Source organism: Dipodomys spectabilis, unplaced genomic scaffold (assembly GCF_019054845.1).
Source record: "Dipodomys spectabilis isolate Male_0828 unplaced genomic scaffold, ASM1905484v1 ptg000258l, whole genome shotgun sequence".
Classification (NCBI taxonomy): domain Eukaryota; kingdom Metazoa; phylum Chordata; class Mammalia; order Rodentia; family Heteromyidae; genus Dipodomys; species Dipodomys spectabilis.
This window is the reverse complement of record NW_024870935.1, coordinates 214532-233491: the sequence shown is the minus strand read 5'-3', so window position 1 is coordinate 233491 and position 18960 is coordinate 214532. Positions and strand designations below refer to the sequence as shown.

General features: G+C 43.9%; 1 protein-coding gene across 3 annotated transcripts; it reads right to left on the bottom strand.

The window, feature by feature from the left end:
* Positions 1-413: 413 nt before the first annotated feature.
* Positions 414-10341, bottom strand: Thg1l (tRNA-histidine guanylyltransferase 1 like). 3 transcript variants are annotated; one of them, XM_042699609.1, is made up of 6 exons: positions 10075-10341; positions 9010-9186; positions 7474-7643; positions 5244-5332; positions 3867-3974; positions 414-1972 (listed from the first exon to the last, which is right to left on the bottom strand). In XM_042699609.1, the coding sequence occupies exons 1-6, from the start codon at positions 10263-10265 to the stop codon at positions 1811-1813; spliced, it is 897 nt and encodes a 298-aa protein (XP_042555543.1). In that variant the 5' UTR covers positions 10266-10341; the 3' UTR covers positions 414-1810. The 3 variants fall into 3 exon arrangements, with proteins under 3 accessions (XP_042555543.1, XP_042555544.1, XP_042555545.1); XM_042699610.1 differs by lacking the exon at positions 10075-10341 and having other exon boundaries at positions 7474-7639; positions 9010-9082; XM_042699611.1 differs by lacking the exon at positions 10075-10341 and having other exon boundaries at positions 7474-7548; positions 9010-9076.
* Positions 10342-18960: the final 8619 nt, after the last annotated feature.

Genomic DNA, 18960 nt, shown 5'->3' with positions numbered 1-18960 from the left:
GCATTTTAAAAATAAGCAGTTCAGGGTTTATTTGTTGTTGTTTTTGACTTTTACAGTACTGGGGATTGAGCCTAGAGCCTGGTACATGCTAGGAAGCACTCTCTCATGCCCTCTCTCATGCCCTTACTACACACACACACACACACACACACACACACACACACACACACACACACACACACACACACACACACACAGCTTTTGTTACATGTTGTTTTTGAGGCAAAGCCTTGCTACCTTTACTGGCCTAGAACCCATGGTCCTTCTGGCCTACCAGAGTTGCTGCGATTATAGGTATATACCTCTGAGTAATTTTTGTTCATACTGAAGTCTATAAAACCCTGGTTTGCCCAGAGACTTACACAAAAGTTAGACTCACCTACTGTAAGAAATCAATAAGTAGGCCAAGAGAGTTGAAATCTTTTATTTTTAATTTTTTTTTTTCCTTGAAGAGATCAGAGCAATTACCAAACATGAGCTGCATCTCTTCTTCCTGTGTGTGGGAGAACAGGAAGAGGAAAAAAAAAAAAAGAAACTGGCATGGACAGATGGGGTGTCAATTAAGGGAAGGATGAGGCCAGGCATTGCTCTTTCAAAAATACATTTTCTTCTTGGCTGCAGTTCTGTAATGTGAGACCAGGCTCTGGGACGTGGACTGTCTCTTAATTAATTCTTAATGGAAGCAAATAATCCTTTTCCTCTAAAATATGAGAGGAGGACAGGAGGAAATGTGCGTCACCTCACCATCCACCCTGTGACCCCACCCTTCAAGATCATCAGCTTGCCTTGATTTAATGCTGCGGCCAGCGCATCTCTGCTGGCCCACCAGCAGGGAGACCTATTGAGTCCTTCGCGGACACAGGCTGCGTGGGGCCTCAAGGGGCACACTAATGCCCACCAGGCTCTTTTCACATAGGGTCTCTCACACTGGCACTCGTCTGGCCTCAGCCTCCTGTGTGGCTGAGATTAAAGGTGTGCACCTCCACACCTGGCCCCCTCTGCTCTTGAATTCTGTTACTGCTTCGATTATATAGAGGCTCCCTAAGAATCTTTTTCAGGAAAATCCAACCAGAAAGCAACTTTAACTGAAGTATCTACAGGACATGGAGAACCTGCTCATCCTCATTTCTTCTCGTGTTTCCTATCTCTGAATACACGTCTCTTCTTCAGAACCTCTAAGTCAGTGGCTTTGGAAACCAACCCCAGCAAGGTGACGAAGATCATAACATCAACATAAAATCCACTGCTGCCATGTACACATGGCAGCCACGGCCGCTACTCATTAACTCAGCCAATCCTGCCCACTTCAGAGACTGGCACAGAGCCCTGCATCTTCCTGGAATTCCTGAATCCAGGGCGCCATGCCGGCACGCACCCGTGTGACCTCAGACCTGCCAAAGACGGGCGCAGGCGTGGGGGTGGCGCAGCGGGCTGCCCGTCACCGGGGCCTCCCGTGGGTGAGAGCCAGGTTTGGACTCCTCTTCTATGGCAGGTGAAAAGAACTTTTTTATAAGTCTTTCTGCCACAATCTAAAAATGACTCGTCCTGAAAGGCGTGAATACAGTTCTTTCTTTATAAAAATAGTACTGAAATTTTGAGAAAAAAAAAAAAAAGGTCATGCTCTAACATGGCAGGCAAACGAGACCTGCCGCCCGCCTGCCCATCCCCTCCCGGGGCCTTCCCTGCCCGAGCCGTGTCTCACCAGGCCACGCTTGGCAGCATCTGGCTGGAAAGGCAGCAAGGGCCATCCAAGGCAGGGGGCCGTGGGGAGCTTTGGTGAGTAAGCCTGCCCGGGCAGAAGCGCCCAGGGTCAGCTGTCTTCCTCCAGGATCTCGGGATGCTCCTTCCAGAAGGCGTCCCCAATGATGTCGCAGTGCAGCGCCAAGGGCCTGGCCCGGACCTGGCTCACTTTCATCTTCTGTCCTTCCATCTCCGCGGGCAGCTTAACCTCCTTCGTTGTCACTTCCTCCACCTGTGGGTGAAAGTAAAACGGCGACACTGTGAGCCTGACAGCAGCGCGGGAGAGAGAAAGAAGATGGCACAGCTCGCTTTTACACTTGGGGTCACTTCTGCCTGCCCTATTTTGTATTCTGACATGTATGGACTTCGTTACAGTAAAAGTACATTAGGGCCAGGTGCCAGTGGCTCACGCCTGTAATCCTAGCTACTCAAGAGGCTGAGATCTGAAGATGGAGGTTTGAAGCCAGCCCAGGCAGGAAAGTCAGGGAGATTCTTATCTCCGCTGAACTACCAAAAGAGCCAGAAGTGAAGATGTGGCTCAAGTTGTAGAGCCCTAGCCTTGATCAAAAGAAGCTCAGGGACAAAGCCTAGGCCCTGCCTAAGTTCAAGCCCCAGATCAGCACCAAAAAAAAAAAAAAAAAAAAAGAAAGAAAGAAAGAAAAATAAGGAGCTGGGAGAGTGGCTCAGTGGTAGAGCGCTTGCCTTGCATGCATGAGGCCCTGGGTTCAATTCCTCAGCAAAAAGAAAAAAGCCGGAAGTGGCGCTGTGGCTCAAGTGGTAGAGCGCTAGCCTTGAGCTAGGAGCTGAGGGACAACGCCCAGGTCCAGAGTTCAGGCCCCACGACTGGCAAAAAAAAAAAAAAAGGAAAGAAAAAGTGTATTAGTACACAGTACAGAGCCTGCCTAGAACAAACCCAGAAGGCCCTGGGTTTGATAGCACCACAAAACAACAGAAAAGTAAATAACCATTTAAAAAAAGTCACGTTACTATATTCCCAAAGGTCACCATAGTAAGAACAAAGAAAGGACTGCACATTTTCTCACAAGCACTAAAAATGTTATTGAAAGTATTTCTCCTCTCCCACCAGCATGAAGAAGTGGTCAGGCCGGCCCAGAGAGCAAACGAGTTCTGCAAATGTCAGCCACAAAGCTGACATGGGGGGGGGGGGGGGGGGGGGATGAGCAGCTTGAGCAGCTCTTACAGCGTCCTTTACTACCTGAACCACGTTCACAGCAGAGAACTGTGTGATATGGAAGAAAGCAGAGTTACAGAACTGTGACTGAGAACTGAGGAGAGAAAACAGCAAGACGATGGAGGGCGTAAGCCAATGTAGAGATGCATCAGGAAGCACAGAAGTGATTGTCAACGCCCACAGTTTCATGGAATTTCTTTCTTTTTTTTGTCTACCACTTGAGCCACAGGGCCACTTTTGGTTTTCTGAGTGGTTTATTGGAGAGTCTCATGGAATTTCTTGCCTGGGCTGGCTTTGAACCTTAATCCTCAGATCTCAGCCTCCTGAGTAGTAGCTAGGATTACAGGCGTGAGCCACCAGCGCTCGGCTTCACGGAATTTCTGAAAGTTACAAAAGTGTAAATATTACAGGACCATTTATTTCAAATATGGTTTAAAATGTTCTACGAATGCAAACATCTTTCTATTTGTATTGTGCCCCCAGGGAGGGGCTTGAAATGGGAGAGCTTCCTACAAAGAAAAATCAGCACGTGTGGCTTAGTGGTAGAGTGCATGCCTAGCATGTGTGAAGCCCATTCCTCAGTAACACAGAAACAGAAAAAGCCAGAAGTGGCGCTGTGGCTCATGTGGCACGGTGCTAGCCTTGAGCATATGAAGCTCAGGCCCTGAGTTCAAGCCCCAGAGAGGGAGGGGAAAGAAAGAAAAGGAAGAAAGAAAAATAAGCATGTGAATGTAAAACTTCCATGATTTTACCAACAGATGGGGAGATGGCAGGGCATCACAGATGAGCACATGAGCGCTTTCACCAACGATCTATGGCGCCACCCAGGGGAAGGATCTGGTGTGTACCCCTAGCGTCAGGCTAGCACAGGGGCAGGCCAGCAAAGCCCAAGAGGTCCACAGTTACTTGTCCTAACACAGCATAGCAGCATTACCTTTTGCCACATCAACACTGTCCCTTTCTTGTACATCAGCGGCTCATTGTTGTAGTTGATGTTGAACTCAGAAAACAGAATCTCCTGCTTGTCTGCTGCGACCGTTCCCTGCGGGAAACACAGAAAGCTGTATGGAGAAACCGCATGTCCTCTCTCTTCCCCAGCACGCGCCGTCCACACTGAGTGGAAAGATTTGATTAAATACTGGTTTGGGTTTCTGCGCCAGTACTGGGACTAGAACTCAAGACTTTGAACTCTTCACTCTTTTTTTTTGGGGTCCGGTCGTGGGGCCTGAACTCTGGGCCTGGGCGCTGTCCTTCAGATCTTCAGCTCAAAGTGAGTGCTCTACCACTTGAGCCACAGCGCCACTTCCGGCTTTTTTCTTTTTGCTTATGTGGTGCTGAGGAATCGAACCCAGGGCCTCGAGCATGCAAGGCAAGCGCTCTACCACTGAGCTACCTTTCCAGCCCCACTGGTGTAATCTTTGTGTTTCTTTTTACTATTCTGCCACCTTGCTGCTTCCGCTTTAGAGACAAGAACACTGGGGCTTGGCGAGACTGTGCAAACTGCCTGAGATTGACAGTTATCTCCATTCTTCTGAGAGTCAGGATCTAATGAGGTTCCTCCACCTGCATACACCTTCAAGTCTTCCTACGCCATAGAGAAATCTTCACCCGTAGTATATTTGGCAATCACAACCACCACATTATGCTCAAGGCGAAACCAGGAGCGGTGGCGGCCATGTCACCTTGTGTCAGAGTCAGGCAGCCTGCTGTGACCTGTTCCCTAGCAAGAAAAGCCAGGCTCTATCACACGCTGACAGTGTGCTTCATAGTCTGTGTGACAGGTGCTGTGCCATTTAATTTATACAAGAAACCTGCGGGGTTGGAACTATGTTTTCTACAGATCAGTGTGAAAGAACTGAGGCGGGGATGAGAGCCTGGCAGAAGCGTGGCTCCCGTGTGGCTGGTTACCCAGAGCACAGACTATTACTACACGCTGCGATGCCCACAAGGGCCCTGCGTGAAGCTGGGCCGCTGGTCTCACTCCTGCAATCCTAGCTACTCAGGAGGCTGAGATCTGAGGATCACAGTTTGAAGCCAGCCCAGGCAGGGAAGTGTGCAAGATTCTGATCTCCAAAACCAAGCAAAATGCTGGAAGTGGAGCTGTGGCTCAAGTGATAGAAAGTGCTAGCCCTGAGCACAAAAGCTCAGGATCAAATGCTCAGGCATTCGTTCAAGCCTCAGTATTGACACAAAACAACAACCAACAAAGCTATAAAGGGAGCTAAAGAACATAAAGGGAACCTAAAATAATGTTAGGGAAAGAGGGCAGCACACTGTCCGGCTCGGCACTCTGCAGTGAAATCTCTCTTACCTTGAGTCTCTCTTGGGCTTGTACAGGCGTGAGTCCAGCTTGCTGTACAAGTGCCCAGAAAACCGTGTTATAAAGATTATTGATGTGACCTGTAAGAACAACACGATGCTCTTTATGTTTGCAAGATCTTTAATACCTATTCCTCCAGAAATATAAGAAATACAAGAGGCCTGCCCCTCTTTTTAAGTGGAGAGCTCAGTAACATTTGCTGGCTTCTTTGTTTTTTTTTTTTTTGGTTGGTCGTGGGACTTGAACTCTGGGCCTGAGCGCTGTCCCTCAGCTCTTCAACTCAAGGCTAGCATTCTACTACTTGAGCCACAGCGCCACTTCCGGTTTTCTGGTGGTTTACTGGAGATAGGAGTTTCACGGGCTGGGCACCGGTGGCTCATGCCTGTAATCCTAGCTACTCAGGAGGCTGAGATCTGAGGAACACAGTTCAAAGCCAACCTGGGCAGGAAAGGCCAGGAGACTCATCTCCAATAAACCACTACAAAACCAGAAGTAGTGCTGTAGCTCACATAGTAGAGCGTTTGCCTTGAGCTGAAGAGCATAGGGACAGTGCCCAAGCCCAGAGTTCAAGCCCCACAACCAACCAAAAAAAAAAAAAAGTTTCACGGACTTTCCTACCCAGGCTGGCTTTGAACTGCGATCCTGAGATCTCAGCCTCGTGAGTGGCTAGGATTACAGACGTGAGCCACCAATGCCTGGCTACATTGGGTGGCTTCTAAGAGAAGGGGAAGGCAGAAAGAACTAACTTCCTGACCACAGCTCTGCTGGGTGGTTTCAGTAATGCCTTACCCAACCCTGCGAACCTGGGAGTTCATGTTCTGGATATCTGCAAAGTCACTGGTATTATCCCAATCTCCTTCCCAGTTCTGACAAAAGCAGACTACACCAAACGAGTGAAAGTCTCACAGACACCAGTCATACACGGCAGGTGTCAGGATTCAAATACCCACATCTGTGCATGGCAGGTGAGCAAATGCAGCAGTGGGGCTCACTGGACAGCATGCTGAAAATGAACTTACACAACTTGTGGGTGGGACAGGAGGGAAAAACTGGGAGAGAGATCGAGGAAAGGGGTGACACTGTCCAAAAAGAAATGTATTCTTCACCCGACTTATATAACTGTACTCCCTTTGTACATCACCTTTATAATAACATTAAACACACACACACACACACACACACACACACACAGAGAGCTCAGGGACACAGCCTAGGTCCTGAATTCTTCAAGCCCTAGGATTAGTATCAGAAGAAAAAAAAAAAAATGAGTGAGGATGCATAGTATGAACTTTAAAATATTTACCTCTCTCTATCCTAAGTTCTGATTGCAAACTCAAAGGCTGAATTTTTCATCTTTTGTTTCCCCCGGTCATGGGGCTTGAACTCTGGTCCTGAGAGCTGTCCCTCAGCTCTTCAACTCAAGGCTAGCATTCTACCACTTGAGCCACGGCACCACTTCCAGTTTTCTGGTGGTTTATTGGAGATAAGAGTTTCATGGCTTTTCCTGCCTAGGCTGGCTTTGAACCGTGATCCTCACATCTCAGCCTCTTGAGTAGCTAGGATTACACAAGTGAGCCACCAGCGCCTGGCTTAATTTTTCATCTTGTACAATTTTTTTTTAAATGTGCACAGCAGTGGGTGACCCCCAGGGAACAAAAGGAGGTGGCAGAGACTGTGTGGCACACTGCCATTCTAGTGTCACAGCAAGAAGGCAGCTGCCAGTGCGAAGGCTCGAGAGTACAGCCCCAGCATCACACAAAAACCAACCAAACAACAAAACCAGACAGTTTTCATAAGAAGTCTCCCTAATTTGTCAAACATTTTTCACTAAAAATTGTTTTTTAGCTGGGTGTGGTAACAGACACCTATAATCACAGCACTTGGGAGACTAAGACAGGAGGATCTTGAGTTTGAGGCCAGCCTGGGCTACATAGCAAGATCTTGTCTGAAAAGTAATATATATATACACACACACACACACACACACACACACACACACACACACACACACACACACACACACACACACACACACACACACACACACACACATATATGTATATATATGTAGATCATGGTTCAAAAAATCCTCTCTGTCTTAGAGAGAGAGAGAGAGTGTTTTGGTAAATATTACAGTCCAAACAAAATACTTGTTAGCCAAACATGGATCACATCAACACCTGTCACTTATTTGTGCCAAACTGTATACGGTGCCACTTACAATCGACCTGCCGCCAGCTGAGATAGTCCTTTAAGGTTTGGTTGTTTGGATAGACCACGACTCTTCCATCAAAGCCTGGGGGATACAGAAGCGGCTGGTCCTCAAAGTACTCCGGCCAATAAAACACGTAACTGGAGGCGAACTGCGAGGCCACAAGAGTCATGAACTTACTTGCAAATGGAAAGCATGAAGGGTGGAGCAAGAGAAGAAAACAATGTAAGACATTCATTCCGTGCTGACCGGACCTCTGGTGCACAACAGAGAGGTTACACAAACTGCCCATGAATGGGGAGATGATATACACTCAGCCAAGCCAAACTGCCCGTGAATGGGGAGATAACATACCTTCAGCTAAGCCAAACTGTTTTAGTACTTCAGTTACATTATTTTCAAGGTAGGCTATCTCTCCCTCCAGATCTATCTAGTTACTAACACCAACTTTTCTCTGTAGGATGTGATGTAAATTTGTGGTTTAATTGTTGTTTTTTTTTTGCATTTAGATGCACTGTACTCATAAACTGACATGTTGAATTGATATTCTTTTGTATACCTACTTGAAAGATAGTAAGTTTTAAAAGGGTTTTGTTTATCCTTTTTCAGTCTTGGGTAGAAATGAACCATTGCTTTAAAAACACACCAATTCATTATATGACTTTTTTTCTTGTAAAAGTTCCAAAATACTGCCAAATTAAATCCTAGATTTGTCTATTTTACACGTAGACCCTCCGTAACTGAAAGTTTAAATAGAGGGGAAAAAAAGAGTGCTGGAAGGGGTAAGAGCAATCGGATATACTGTAAAAGTAACAATGAAATCTCCCTCTGCATAACTATGTAAACCAGTTTTTTAAAAAGGTTTAAATAATAGTGCAATGCATGCAGGATTTACACTGGCTAAAGCTAACCTACAGACCATTAATATGTGTCTACATGATTTTTTGTGTGTGTTTTGAGGAAGGGTCTCATCATGTTCCGAGGCTAGCCTTGAACTCGTAATCAGCCTCCTGAGTGGGGTATTATAGATATGAGCCACCATGCTCAGCTTTGTTTCTAGTTTAAAAATACCAGACCAGTCTAGAACCTAATCTGATGGGGTACAGAGGGGAAGGAATCCGACAAAGAACACATATAAACACTCAGATGGAAGGACATTAGTCTAAACAGGAAATATGCCTGGTGCTGGTGACTCATGTCTGCAATCCTGGCAACTCAGGAGGCTGAGATCTGTGGATCATGGTTCAAAAGCAGTCTGGAAACAAAAATCCTCAAGACATTCATCTCCAATTAGCCAGCAAAAAGCTGAAGGTGTGGCTCAAGTGGCAGAGTGCCAGCTATTAATGGGGAAAAGCCAAGGAGAAACACAAGGTCCTGAGTACTGGCACAAATGTATATATGTACAGGTAATATGCACACACTCTGCCAGTACAAATCCTGCAGACATCATCTGTACTTTGTGAGGTCTCAGCTACAGCCAAAGCAACAGAAAAAGCAGGTGCTGGAAGAAAGCTTCTGCAGAAAGAAGGCAGGCTGTGGGAGTACCTGGCTCTTCGTTTAAACCAATTGCTCTTCCGCCTGAACACAAAGCTGTACTCATCGCTCTGTCCATATGCCAGTACAATGTCCTCCAATTCTTCCATGACAGTCTGGGCACATCTGGTCATTAGGTGGAGAGCTCGTTTGTCATTAGGTTTGGCAAAGTTGTGTCTTTCAGCAAACCTTCATAGAAGGAGAGAAGAGGGAAAAGGGCAGGGATAGACAAGTTTGCCATTGTTCACACAGGTTTGCCATTTACTACACAGAACACTGATGCAGGTCAAAGAAGATACTGTAACAGTGTAGCTAGCTAGCTACAATACAATACATTTCCTTACCAAAAGGGACATAATTTCTAAGCCTCAGTTCCCTTTTCTGTGAAAGGCAGATAGAGAATTTACTTCATTGAGGTGCCCAGAAGATTTTAGGCATGCCTCCTATTGAGTGCTCTATAAATATTGGTTACAAAGATAACTATTAACAAAGTAACCTTTTTAAAAAACTAAATTCCAATCTTTGTTATATTTTCTCCCTTCTTTCTGACTCTCCAATCCAGTCTGGGTGGCCTGTTCCTGATAACCATAAAGCCAGGCCCAGGTCTCTGAGCAGCACAGAAAAAGACAAATACACAGGATAGCTGGAAAGTCGGCTTACCAGCCTAAATAATGATTTTTTAAAATACGGATCTGTATTATCTTTAAGTTGTACAAAGGAGTTGCCATTCAACAAATCGGTTTTTGAATGCATCTCGATCGATGTCGTCCCTTAGGCTATGCATTGACTAATATGACTGCATCCTCCCCCTCTTCTTCCTCTCTTCAATAATGATGCTTTCCCCCCAGTCACGTTCTTGTTAGGAGGTTCTGTTCACTTAACATGAGCACTCCAGACCAGCTGCTCACTTGCTGAGTACCCGGTCCCCATTTAACACCTTTAGTCAAGCCAGCACCGGAAGCCCAGTCCCAGACGGCCGGCCAGGCCGCGCGCTCATTGGCTGCCGCGTTGCCGTGGAAACCGTAACTCTCCCGGAAGTGCCGGCCGAGCGCGCGGTCCCGCGCCCAGCTAGCTCACCGGTGGAAGCTCCGGCCGTCCAGCCGCACGACCACCCAGCAGTGAGGCAGGCAGGTGTCGTCGGTCTCGAAGTCCCGCACGTACGCAAACTTGCTCTTTGCCATGGTCACCCCCAGTCTCAGGCGCCGTCTCAGATTGACGGAAGACGCGGCCAAGCAGTGGCGAAACTTGGCGGTGCGGGCGGCCCACATCCCCCGTGCGGAAGAGAGAGCGGGCCGCCTAGCCCCGCCCCGGAAGTTGCTGTTGCTCTCCGTGGCCGCTCTAGCCACCGTGGAGGTCTGTATCTCGTTCTCCTCTCCCGGCGTACCAGCGTTCTTTCGCCTCCCCCCCCCCCACCTGCAAGGACACTCATGAAAGTCTTAAAACGTTCTTCGATGGCTACTTTGAGAGTGTGTTTGGAATTTTTTTGCCCCTCTTAAGTAGCATTTATTAATGCATTGTAGAAAAGGTTGAATATTCGGAATGAACGCTTTGCCCCCTCCCACAAAATAATTGTGGGCGGGACTTGGAGGAAGCAATTATCACTGATCCCATACTGAGCTCAGCCTAGACGACTCCTGATCGGAGTTGTCTGCAAGGTTACTGGGCAAGGAGAGAGCTGGTTGGGCCAGATTGAGCTGTGGCTGTGTCTCTCCAAGGAAGCTGAGTGACAAGGAAGGCTCAGCGTGATGCTTGGGTGTCTCAGAAGAGCCATGCAACATGCCAAGGCAACGAGAGAGAGAGAGAGAGAGAGAAATTCCTAGTACCAGGCTGAAGGTCATGTACATGAGAGACCTCAACCCAGTTCTCCAGAGGAATGAAAACTTTCGGAGACGGTGCTGCAGAGGATCTCAGAACCAGACTATGTCTTCCCCTCTGTCTGTGATCCCTATTGCTGCCTGTAGAGCTCAGTGAAACCTGCGGCAGAAAGTCTGGCCTGTGCTAGGACAGGATGAGGAGAAGGAGGAGAAGTAAGGCTTAAATAGCGTTGAGATCATACGTCTAGACTGCAGAAACAGAGCTTCAAGTTATCAAAGTGACTAAAAGATGAGGGATCCACTCAAAATATCGATTGAAGATAAATCAGAGTAGCCAGGGCATCAGTGGCTTGCAGCTATTCAGGAGGCTGAGATCTGAGGATTGAGGTTCAAAGCCAGCCTAGGCAGGAAAGTCCAGTGAACCAATAAAAAGCTGTTAGTGGAGTTGTGACTCAAATGGCAGAGCACCAGCGTTGAACAAAAAAACTGAGCAAGAATTTAAGGCCTTGAGTTCAAACCTCAGTACCAGCACAAAAGGGAATGTGATATGTATGTACAGTAGGATGCTATTCAGCCTTAAAAAGGAAGGAAATGGATAGATGTTACAAGAATGACCTTTGAGGAAATAATGCCATGTGAAATAAGCTGTCACAAAAACAGAATGTGCCATTATATTCATATGAGGTGCCTGAAGTAGTAAAATCCATAGACAGAAGTAGAAAGATGGATGCAAGGGAAAGCAGGTGGATAAGAATGTAATTAGCAGTAATCGTACAACTAAATATGGGTAAGATGGCAGGTTTTGTGTCTGATTTTTCATTATTAAAACCAGGTAGATAAATTCTATACTCAAGTGTTGATGACCCAGCTGAATACTGGCCTCTATTTCTATTATTTCTACTCCTTAGATGATGACTTGCTCACTGTGGTTAAGAAAATAAAAATGGATTGCTGTGGGAATGGATGTCCCCTGTAATTTCTCTTCCTCAGAGCTGACTCATTGATTCGTGCTAAGGGCTGCATTAAGGGAATGAGACTAGGGGTGGAAGGAGGTAAGAAGAAGTAATAATTTGTCTTTGTAATCTCCTTCTCTTTCTGAACCTGTCTAACCCAGTTTCTGGCTGTGAGTCACTGATCTGCTTTCAGGAATGGTGTCTAGTTCTGTCATAACTAAGGCATCTAAAAGCAGTAGGGTGTACCAAGATACCAAAAACAAAAAACAAAATCCCAAAACTAGTGACTGTAGGGCTCTGAGATGTCTGTGTTTTCCTGCTTACATAACTCAGTGTGAGAGGATTTTATTTCTAAATAATAGTCATTGGCTGTATGGGCTTAAATGGATACATTCTTTTACTGTTTAGCAAAAGTCCAGACGTTTCTGTATGGCTTCAAAAAAGGAGGTTAGGAGAAGAAATATAGGAAATTAGATGTAAATTTCTTAGTCTCCCCAAGAATTTCCAAGATGTAACTTGAAAGTAATCTTCCCTGACAGCTAGGAAGCAGCCAGTAAATGTTCGTCAAATGACTCAGACACTAATTTCCGTGTGTGTGTGTGTGTGTGTGTGTGTGTGTGTGTGTGTGTGTGACGGTACCAGGGCTTGAACTCAGGCACTGTTCCTTAGATTATTTACTAATGAATAGAACTCTACCACTTGAACCACAGCTCTACTTCTCCTTTTTGCTGGGTAGAGATAAGAGTCTCACAGACTTTTCCTGCCTGCACTGGCTTTGAACTGCAATCCTCAGATCTCAGCCTTCTGAGTAGCTAGGATTACAGTTGTGAGCCACCAGCACCCAGCTAATGAATTCCTTTTTTGCATAGGTAGCTGGTTTAAAAATATATATTAGTTTCAATTCAATTAATAAATTTAATACAAATGTTCATAGTAGCTGTGCTTTTGTGTTCCTTTTCTTGCTAGTTAGCAATTCCATTTAAAAAATCTTGGCCAGCAAAAAAAGGGGTCTTACTATCACAAACTTTGACCTGACATGTTTGTCACCGTCCCTCCGCCTCCCACGTGGATCTGTTTAACTGGGACATCTATTCCAGAAACAAAGGAAAGCCTATTGATGAAAGAGAAGACCCCTGTAAACTTCAATAAAAACTTGTGGGATTAAAAGTCATTGTCATTCTCTCCCTAGAGATGATTCACTTTCAGTCCAAAGTGAAACAGTCATGGTGAGATTATTTTATTCAGCAGGCGCTTTAAGAAAGTAACTGTCTTGGGCTGGGAAGGTGGCTCAGTGGTAGAGCACTTGCCTTGCATGCCAGAGGCCCTGGGTTCGATTCCTCAGCACCACATAAGCAAGAAGAAAAAAGCTGGAAGTGGCACTGTGGCTCAAGTGGTAGAGTGCTAGCTTTGAGCTGAAGAGCTGAGGGACAGCGCCCAGGCCCAGAGTTCAGGCCCCACGACCGGACCCAAAAAACGAAAAACAAAACAAAACAAAAAAAACGAAAGTAACTGTCTCTAACTACACAGCAACCACCAGGGTCTCTGAACTTAGAAACTAAAGGTTATCTTACTTTCTCAGCTATAACCCTTTCATGTACTTTTTAGACAGGAGGAAAACTCTTAATTCAGACATCTTGTTCAACATCCTGTTTTGGTTTGGAGTGGAGTCAAGCCATTCGTATAGATGCGACGAACTTCAAAGAGAATAGGATGACATTTTGAGTAAATTCAGGAGTGTGAATGATGCATGCCAAATGGATTGTGGGACATGCAAAGATACAAAAAAGAGATGGAAAATGGGACAAAGGAGAAAGAATAATGAGCATAAACCTAAAGATTTGGGCCTTGACAGCGCTGCTGATGGCTTAAGAAAATCAAACAAAAAATCCAGCCAAGATATAGAGTGAAAGAGACTGGAAGTGTCTGTGCCAGCTGAGTCTCTTTTGATACTTTAGATGTTCAGTGTGATCAAAAGGACGAGATTAGCTTGGTGGCTCATGCCTGTAATCATAACTACTCAAGGAGTCTGAGATCTGAGGATAGCAGTTTGCAGCCAGTGTAATCAGGAAAGTCTGTTACTGCTACTTCCAATTAACCAGCAAAAAGCCAGAAATGGTGCTGTGTCTCAATGGTAGAGTGCTAGCCTTGAGTGGAGAAAGCAAAAGGACATCACTCAGGCACTGAGTTCAAGCCCCAATACAGGGGAAGGAAGGAAGGAAGGAAGGAAGGATGGGAGGGAGGGAGGGAGAAAGAAAGGAAGAGATTATTTAAGTAAAACAGTAAATAATATTTTTAAGTAAAATCAGGATTTGCTTTTTTGTTTTTTTGTCAGTCATGGGGCTTGAACTTTGGGCCTGGGCGCTGTCCCTTAGCTCTTCAGCTCAAGGTAAGCACTCTACCACTTGAGCTACAGCACCACTCCCTGCTTTTTTTTAGAAAAAGTAAAGAACTGAGATATTTTTAAATAATACATAGAATGTTATTAATACAGAGTAGTCATGTTTAATTAAATATATAGACTACCACAGAACTAGGAGTTTTTTATAGGGCTGCATATTGAATGCTAGGTAATAATTTAGCTCTGAACAGAATGAAACAGGCAGATGTGTTTCCATTCAATATTTTCCAATGACTGAACTGTTCCATTGAATAAGTTGATTTGAAATCCTCATGCTCATTGCAAAATGGAATCTGGAATATGAACTGGCTTTTCTCTTTAGCCTATATTGTTACCCATTATCATGCCATGGAAATTAAAGATGGAAGAAAACTCAAAAAGAATTTGAAGAATGGGAAGAATTATATCCTAATCTAAACTTAATAAAATCATCCTTTACTTTAATAATGGGGTGGGGGACATGAAAACTACTTCCCTAGCCTGATTTTGATGACTTTTTTTGGATAATTGGGGGAAAACTGTCTCCTTGAACACTAGTACACAAACTTCTTAGTATTTCTGGCATAGTTTGCCACAGATCCTGTGCAGTTCTTGAACAGCTGTGAAGGTGGGCAGAGATGGGGAAGGATTAGAGAGCCGGTGGAGAATCCCATCATGGACACCACATCTATTCACACCATTAAGGGAATTTTTTTCTCTCCAAGATGTTTTCGTTTTCAAGAGCAGTCAGCAGTTCCTACTCCCTTGGATTTCACTCATCACCAGGGCATGCTCGATGTGCTTACAGCTGCCATGTAAGTCAGAAGATTTATCTCCATATTCCTAGTTCACCAGGCTTGATGATTCTCAACCAGGCAGAGAGATCCTTGAGATTTATGTCCAATTAATGAGCAACAAGGTGGAAGTGGAAGTCATGCCTGTCATCTTACTCAGGAGCCTGAGCTATGAAGATTGCAGTTCCAAGCCAGCCCAGGCAGAGAAATCCTCAAGACTCTTATCTCCAACTAGCCAGTGGAATTGGCGTCCTGGCTTAAGTGATAGAATGCTTGCCAGGGGTGAAATAACTAAGCAAGGATGTGAGACCCCGAGTTGAAGCTCCATTACCAGCTCACACACATATACACGCAGACTGCTGTTCAACATAGGATCACAGAGGCAAATAAATGATGAGTCACAGACAGTATTGTGACATCATTTTAGCCACTCAAAGAGTTAGAGATCATAAGACCTTAACAATCATAAAAAAGAACCACTGTTAGGAGAGAAGAGAAAAAAGAGAATATATTAGTTTTCTAAGGATGCTGGAACAAAGTACCACATACTGGGTGGCTTAAAATAAAAAATTTATTTTGTCACAGTTTCAAAATTAAACTGCGGTAGAAAAGCATTTTCTCTGAGGGAGAAGTCTGTTAAATGCCTCTTTCTTCTGTTAGCTCCTAACCATACTTGGCATTCCTCAGCATGTAAATATCTAACTCTAATCTCTGTCTACATCTTTACATTTTCTTGTTTCCTCCTTATAAGGACACTTGTCACTGATTTAGAGTTCACCAAAATCCAGTGTGATCTCATCTGAATCCTTAAGGGATTACATCTCTAGACACCCTATTTCCAAATAAAGTCACACTCCAAGGTTCTGAGCACAGACATATTACACTACTTAACATACTGGCAAGAAAGTTGAACAGTCTTTAACTCCCATTTCCTGCTTGAGGAGCAGGAAATGTTTCTCTTCTCCATGTCTCCTACTTTAACCCTGTTTTACTAAAATAAATCTCTGTTGAAACTTTAAAAAGGGAGAAAGATATAGAAAGGAAGGAAAGAAAGGAGAGGAAGGGAAAGAAAGAAAGAAGGAAACTGACTTGTAATCCTAGCTCATTAGGAGAATCTTAGCTTGAAAACAGCCCAGGCAGAAAAGTCTGAGCCAGTCCATCTCCAAAATAACCAGCAAAATACTGCACTGGAGGCAAGGCTCAAGTGGTATAATGACAGCTGAGCAAGCAAGCCAACCAAACTAAAGGCCCTGAGTCAAACCCAAATAGACCATCAAACAAAACCCCAGAAGAAATCTGATAGAAATGGCCACTGGAGGTAGAGCTCTGATATTAAATAGACACTACTTCCTGCTGGGTCTTATATCATCAAAGAGCCAACTACTGAAATTGGTAACACACTGTTTGATAGTGATTGATGCCCTTCTTTGAGAGATGAGAAAAGAGAACAAAAATCTATCAAACTCATTACAAAATCAAAAGCATTCATTAATAGAAACATTCTGATGTTAGTTATGACAAAAACTTCAAAAGAAAACTTAAACATTTTGAAGCTGGGCAGCAGTGGCTCACGCCTGTCATCCTAGCTATTCAGGAAGCTGAGATCTGAGGATCATGGTTCAAAGCCAGCCCAGGCAGGAAAGTCTGCGAGACTCTTATCTCTAATAAACCACTCAGAAAACCGGAAGTGGTGCTTTGGTTCAAATGGTAGAGCACTAGCCTTGAACTGAAGAATGGTGGGATAGCACCCAGGCCCAGAGTTCAAGCCCCATGACTGACAAAAAAAACAAAACAAAACAAAAATCTCATTTTGAAGCATTAAATTAGAACAATAAGACAGTAAACATTAATAAAAATAGTAAAAGTTGAAATTTTAGAGCTGAAAAGTACAATTAGCTGGGTACCAGTGGCTCACGCCTGTCATCCTAGTTACTCAGGAGGCTGAGATCTGAGACAGAAAAGTCCAGACAGAAAAGTCCCTGAGGGACTCATCTCCAATTAAACACTCAAAAACCAGAAGTGGCACCAAGGCCCAAAATGGTAGAGTGCCCGCCTTGAGCAAAAAGAGCTCAGGGACAGTGCCCAGGCCTTGAGTTCAAGCCCGACCACCAACCAAAAAAAAAAGATTGAAATAAAATTTACAGTAGCTTAGCAGCAAAACTGAGATAGTAGAAAAAGTAGAAAGCTTGAAGATAAACTGAGAAAAGACTGAAATGAAGAGAACTGCAGAGCCTTGCAGAGTAGTAAGAAGTGATCCCAACACGTGTAAGTGGATGTCCCAGAAAGAAAGGAAAAGCAGAATGGGTAGGAAAATATTAAACATATATTCTGTCTATAGGAGAAATACATTAGATTTAAAATACATTGGACTGAAAGCAATTGTATGAGGAAAGATATATACAAAGCAACTGCAACTATAAGAAATCTAGAAAGACTACATTGATACATGAAAAGTCAGAGATTGGAAAAAATATTTCATAATGACAAAAGGGTTCATCCATCAGAAAGATAGTGTTTACAAACCCATCTGTATAAACACTGTCCCAAAATATGTGGAGACAACACTGACAGAACAAAAAGGACAAAGCCTTCCCAGGATTCCATTATGGATATTTCAAGATTTCTTTCTGATTAATTAATAATGTAACTGGTTAGTAAGTCAGAATTGATAGGCAGAATACTTGAGCATCATGGTCAATCATTATTTGACCATTATATCAATTATTATTCTAGTTGAGAACACTCTAGCCAACAACAGTAGAATATACATTCTTTTGAAGTACAGATGAAGTATTCTTCAGAATGGACAATATGCAAGGTCAATAAGTCATTGAACATTTATAAAGACTGAAGACTGGTATCTTACAAAGCATGTTCTTTGACTACCATGGAATGAAACTAGAATTTGATTAAAAAAATTATACAATGTTTCTAAACAACTGGTAGGTCAGAAAGGAAATCACCAGGAATATGAGAAAATATCTGAATGAAATAAAGCCACAACATACAACAAAATGAATGCAAAGTAGACAGTAATATGGAGGGAAACTGAGATTTTCAATAGCAATTTTTTTATTGTGATTAAAAGGTCCTGTCAGAAATACTGATGACTGTTGTTCTCAAAATGACATGTTTAATTGACACTCCTTTGTATAACTGCTAAAGATAATTTAAAAAAAGAAAAATAAAACAATGAGCTAGGTATAGTGGTACATGCATGTAATCCCAGCACTCAGAAGGCTGACTCCGGAGGATCACAAGTCCACCCTGTGCAACATGAAATGCTACCAAAAAGAAAAAGGGGAAGCAGATGGCTCATGCCTATAATCCTAGCTACTCAGGAGCTTGAGATCTGATGATGACAGTTCAAAGCCAGCCTGGGCAGGAAAGGCTTTAAGATGCTTATCACCAACTAAGTATCAAAAATGTCAGAAGTGGATCTGTGGCACAAGAGGTTGAGTACTGGCCTTGAACACGCCAGTACCTACATCTTGAGTTCAAGCCACAGGACTGGCAAAAAAAAAAAAAAAGAGAGAGAGAGAGGAAAGAAAACAGCAAAAACAACTAGCAAAATAACCAAGGGAAAAAAGATGATAGACATGAACAAAATTAAGAATACAAATGGACACATTCCGAACGCTATAGAAAGTAAAATAATTACAATTATGAAAAGTAAGCTCATGGACAGAAATGACCGAAGTGACTCAAGAAGAAATACTAAAATATGAAATCGATCGCATGTATTTATTTTTAAGCAGAAGTCCAGCCTAGATGACTTTTTAGGCCAAGCCTGCCCCCCCCCCACCCCCTTTTTAAGAAAGGAATTAGTATCAACCTGAACTTTTTCAAAAGCTAGAAAGTGTCTTCTAGAAAACTTTCTAGTTTTTAGACAAAGCTATGGCAAGAAAACTACTGCCCAACAGCTTCCATGAATCAGGAGCTTAAAACAGCACCCTGGTCCAGGGAGTCCATGAAGGCATGATGCCCGGGGTCGTTTTCATTTCCAGGAATGCAGATTCACTTGG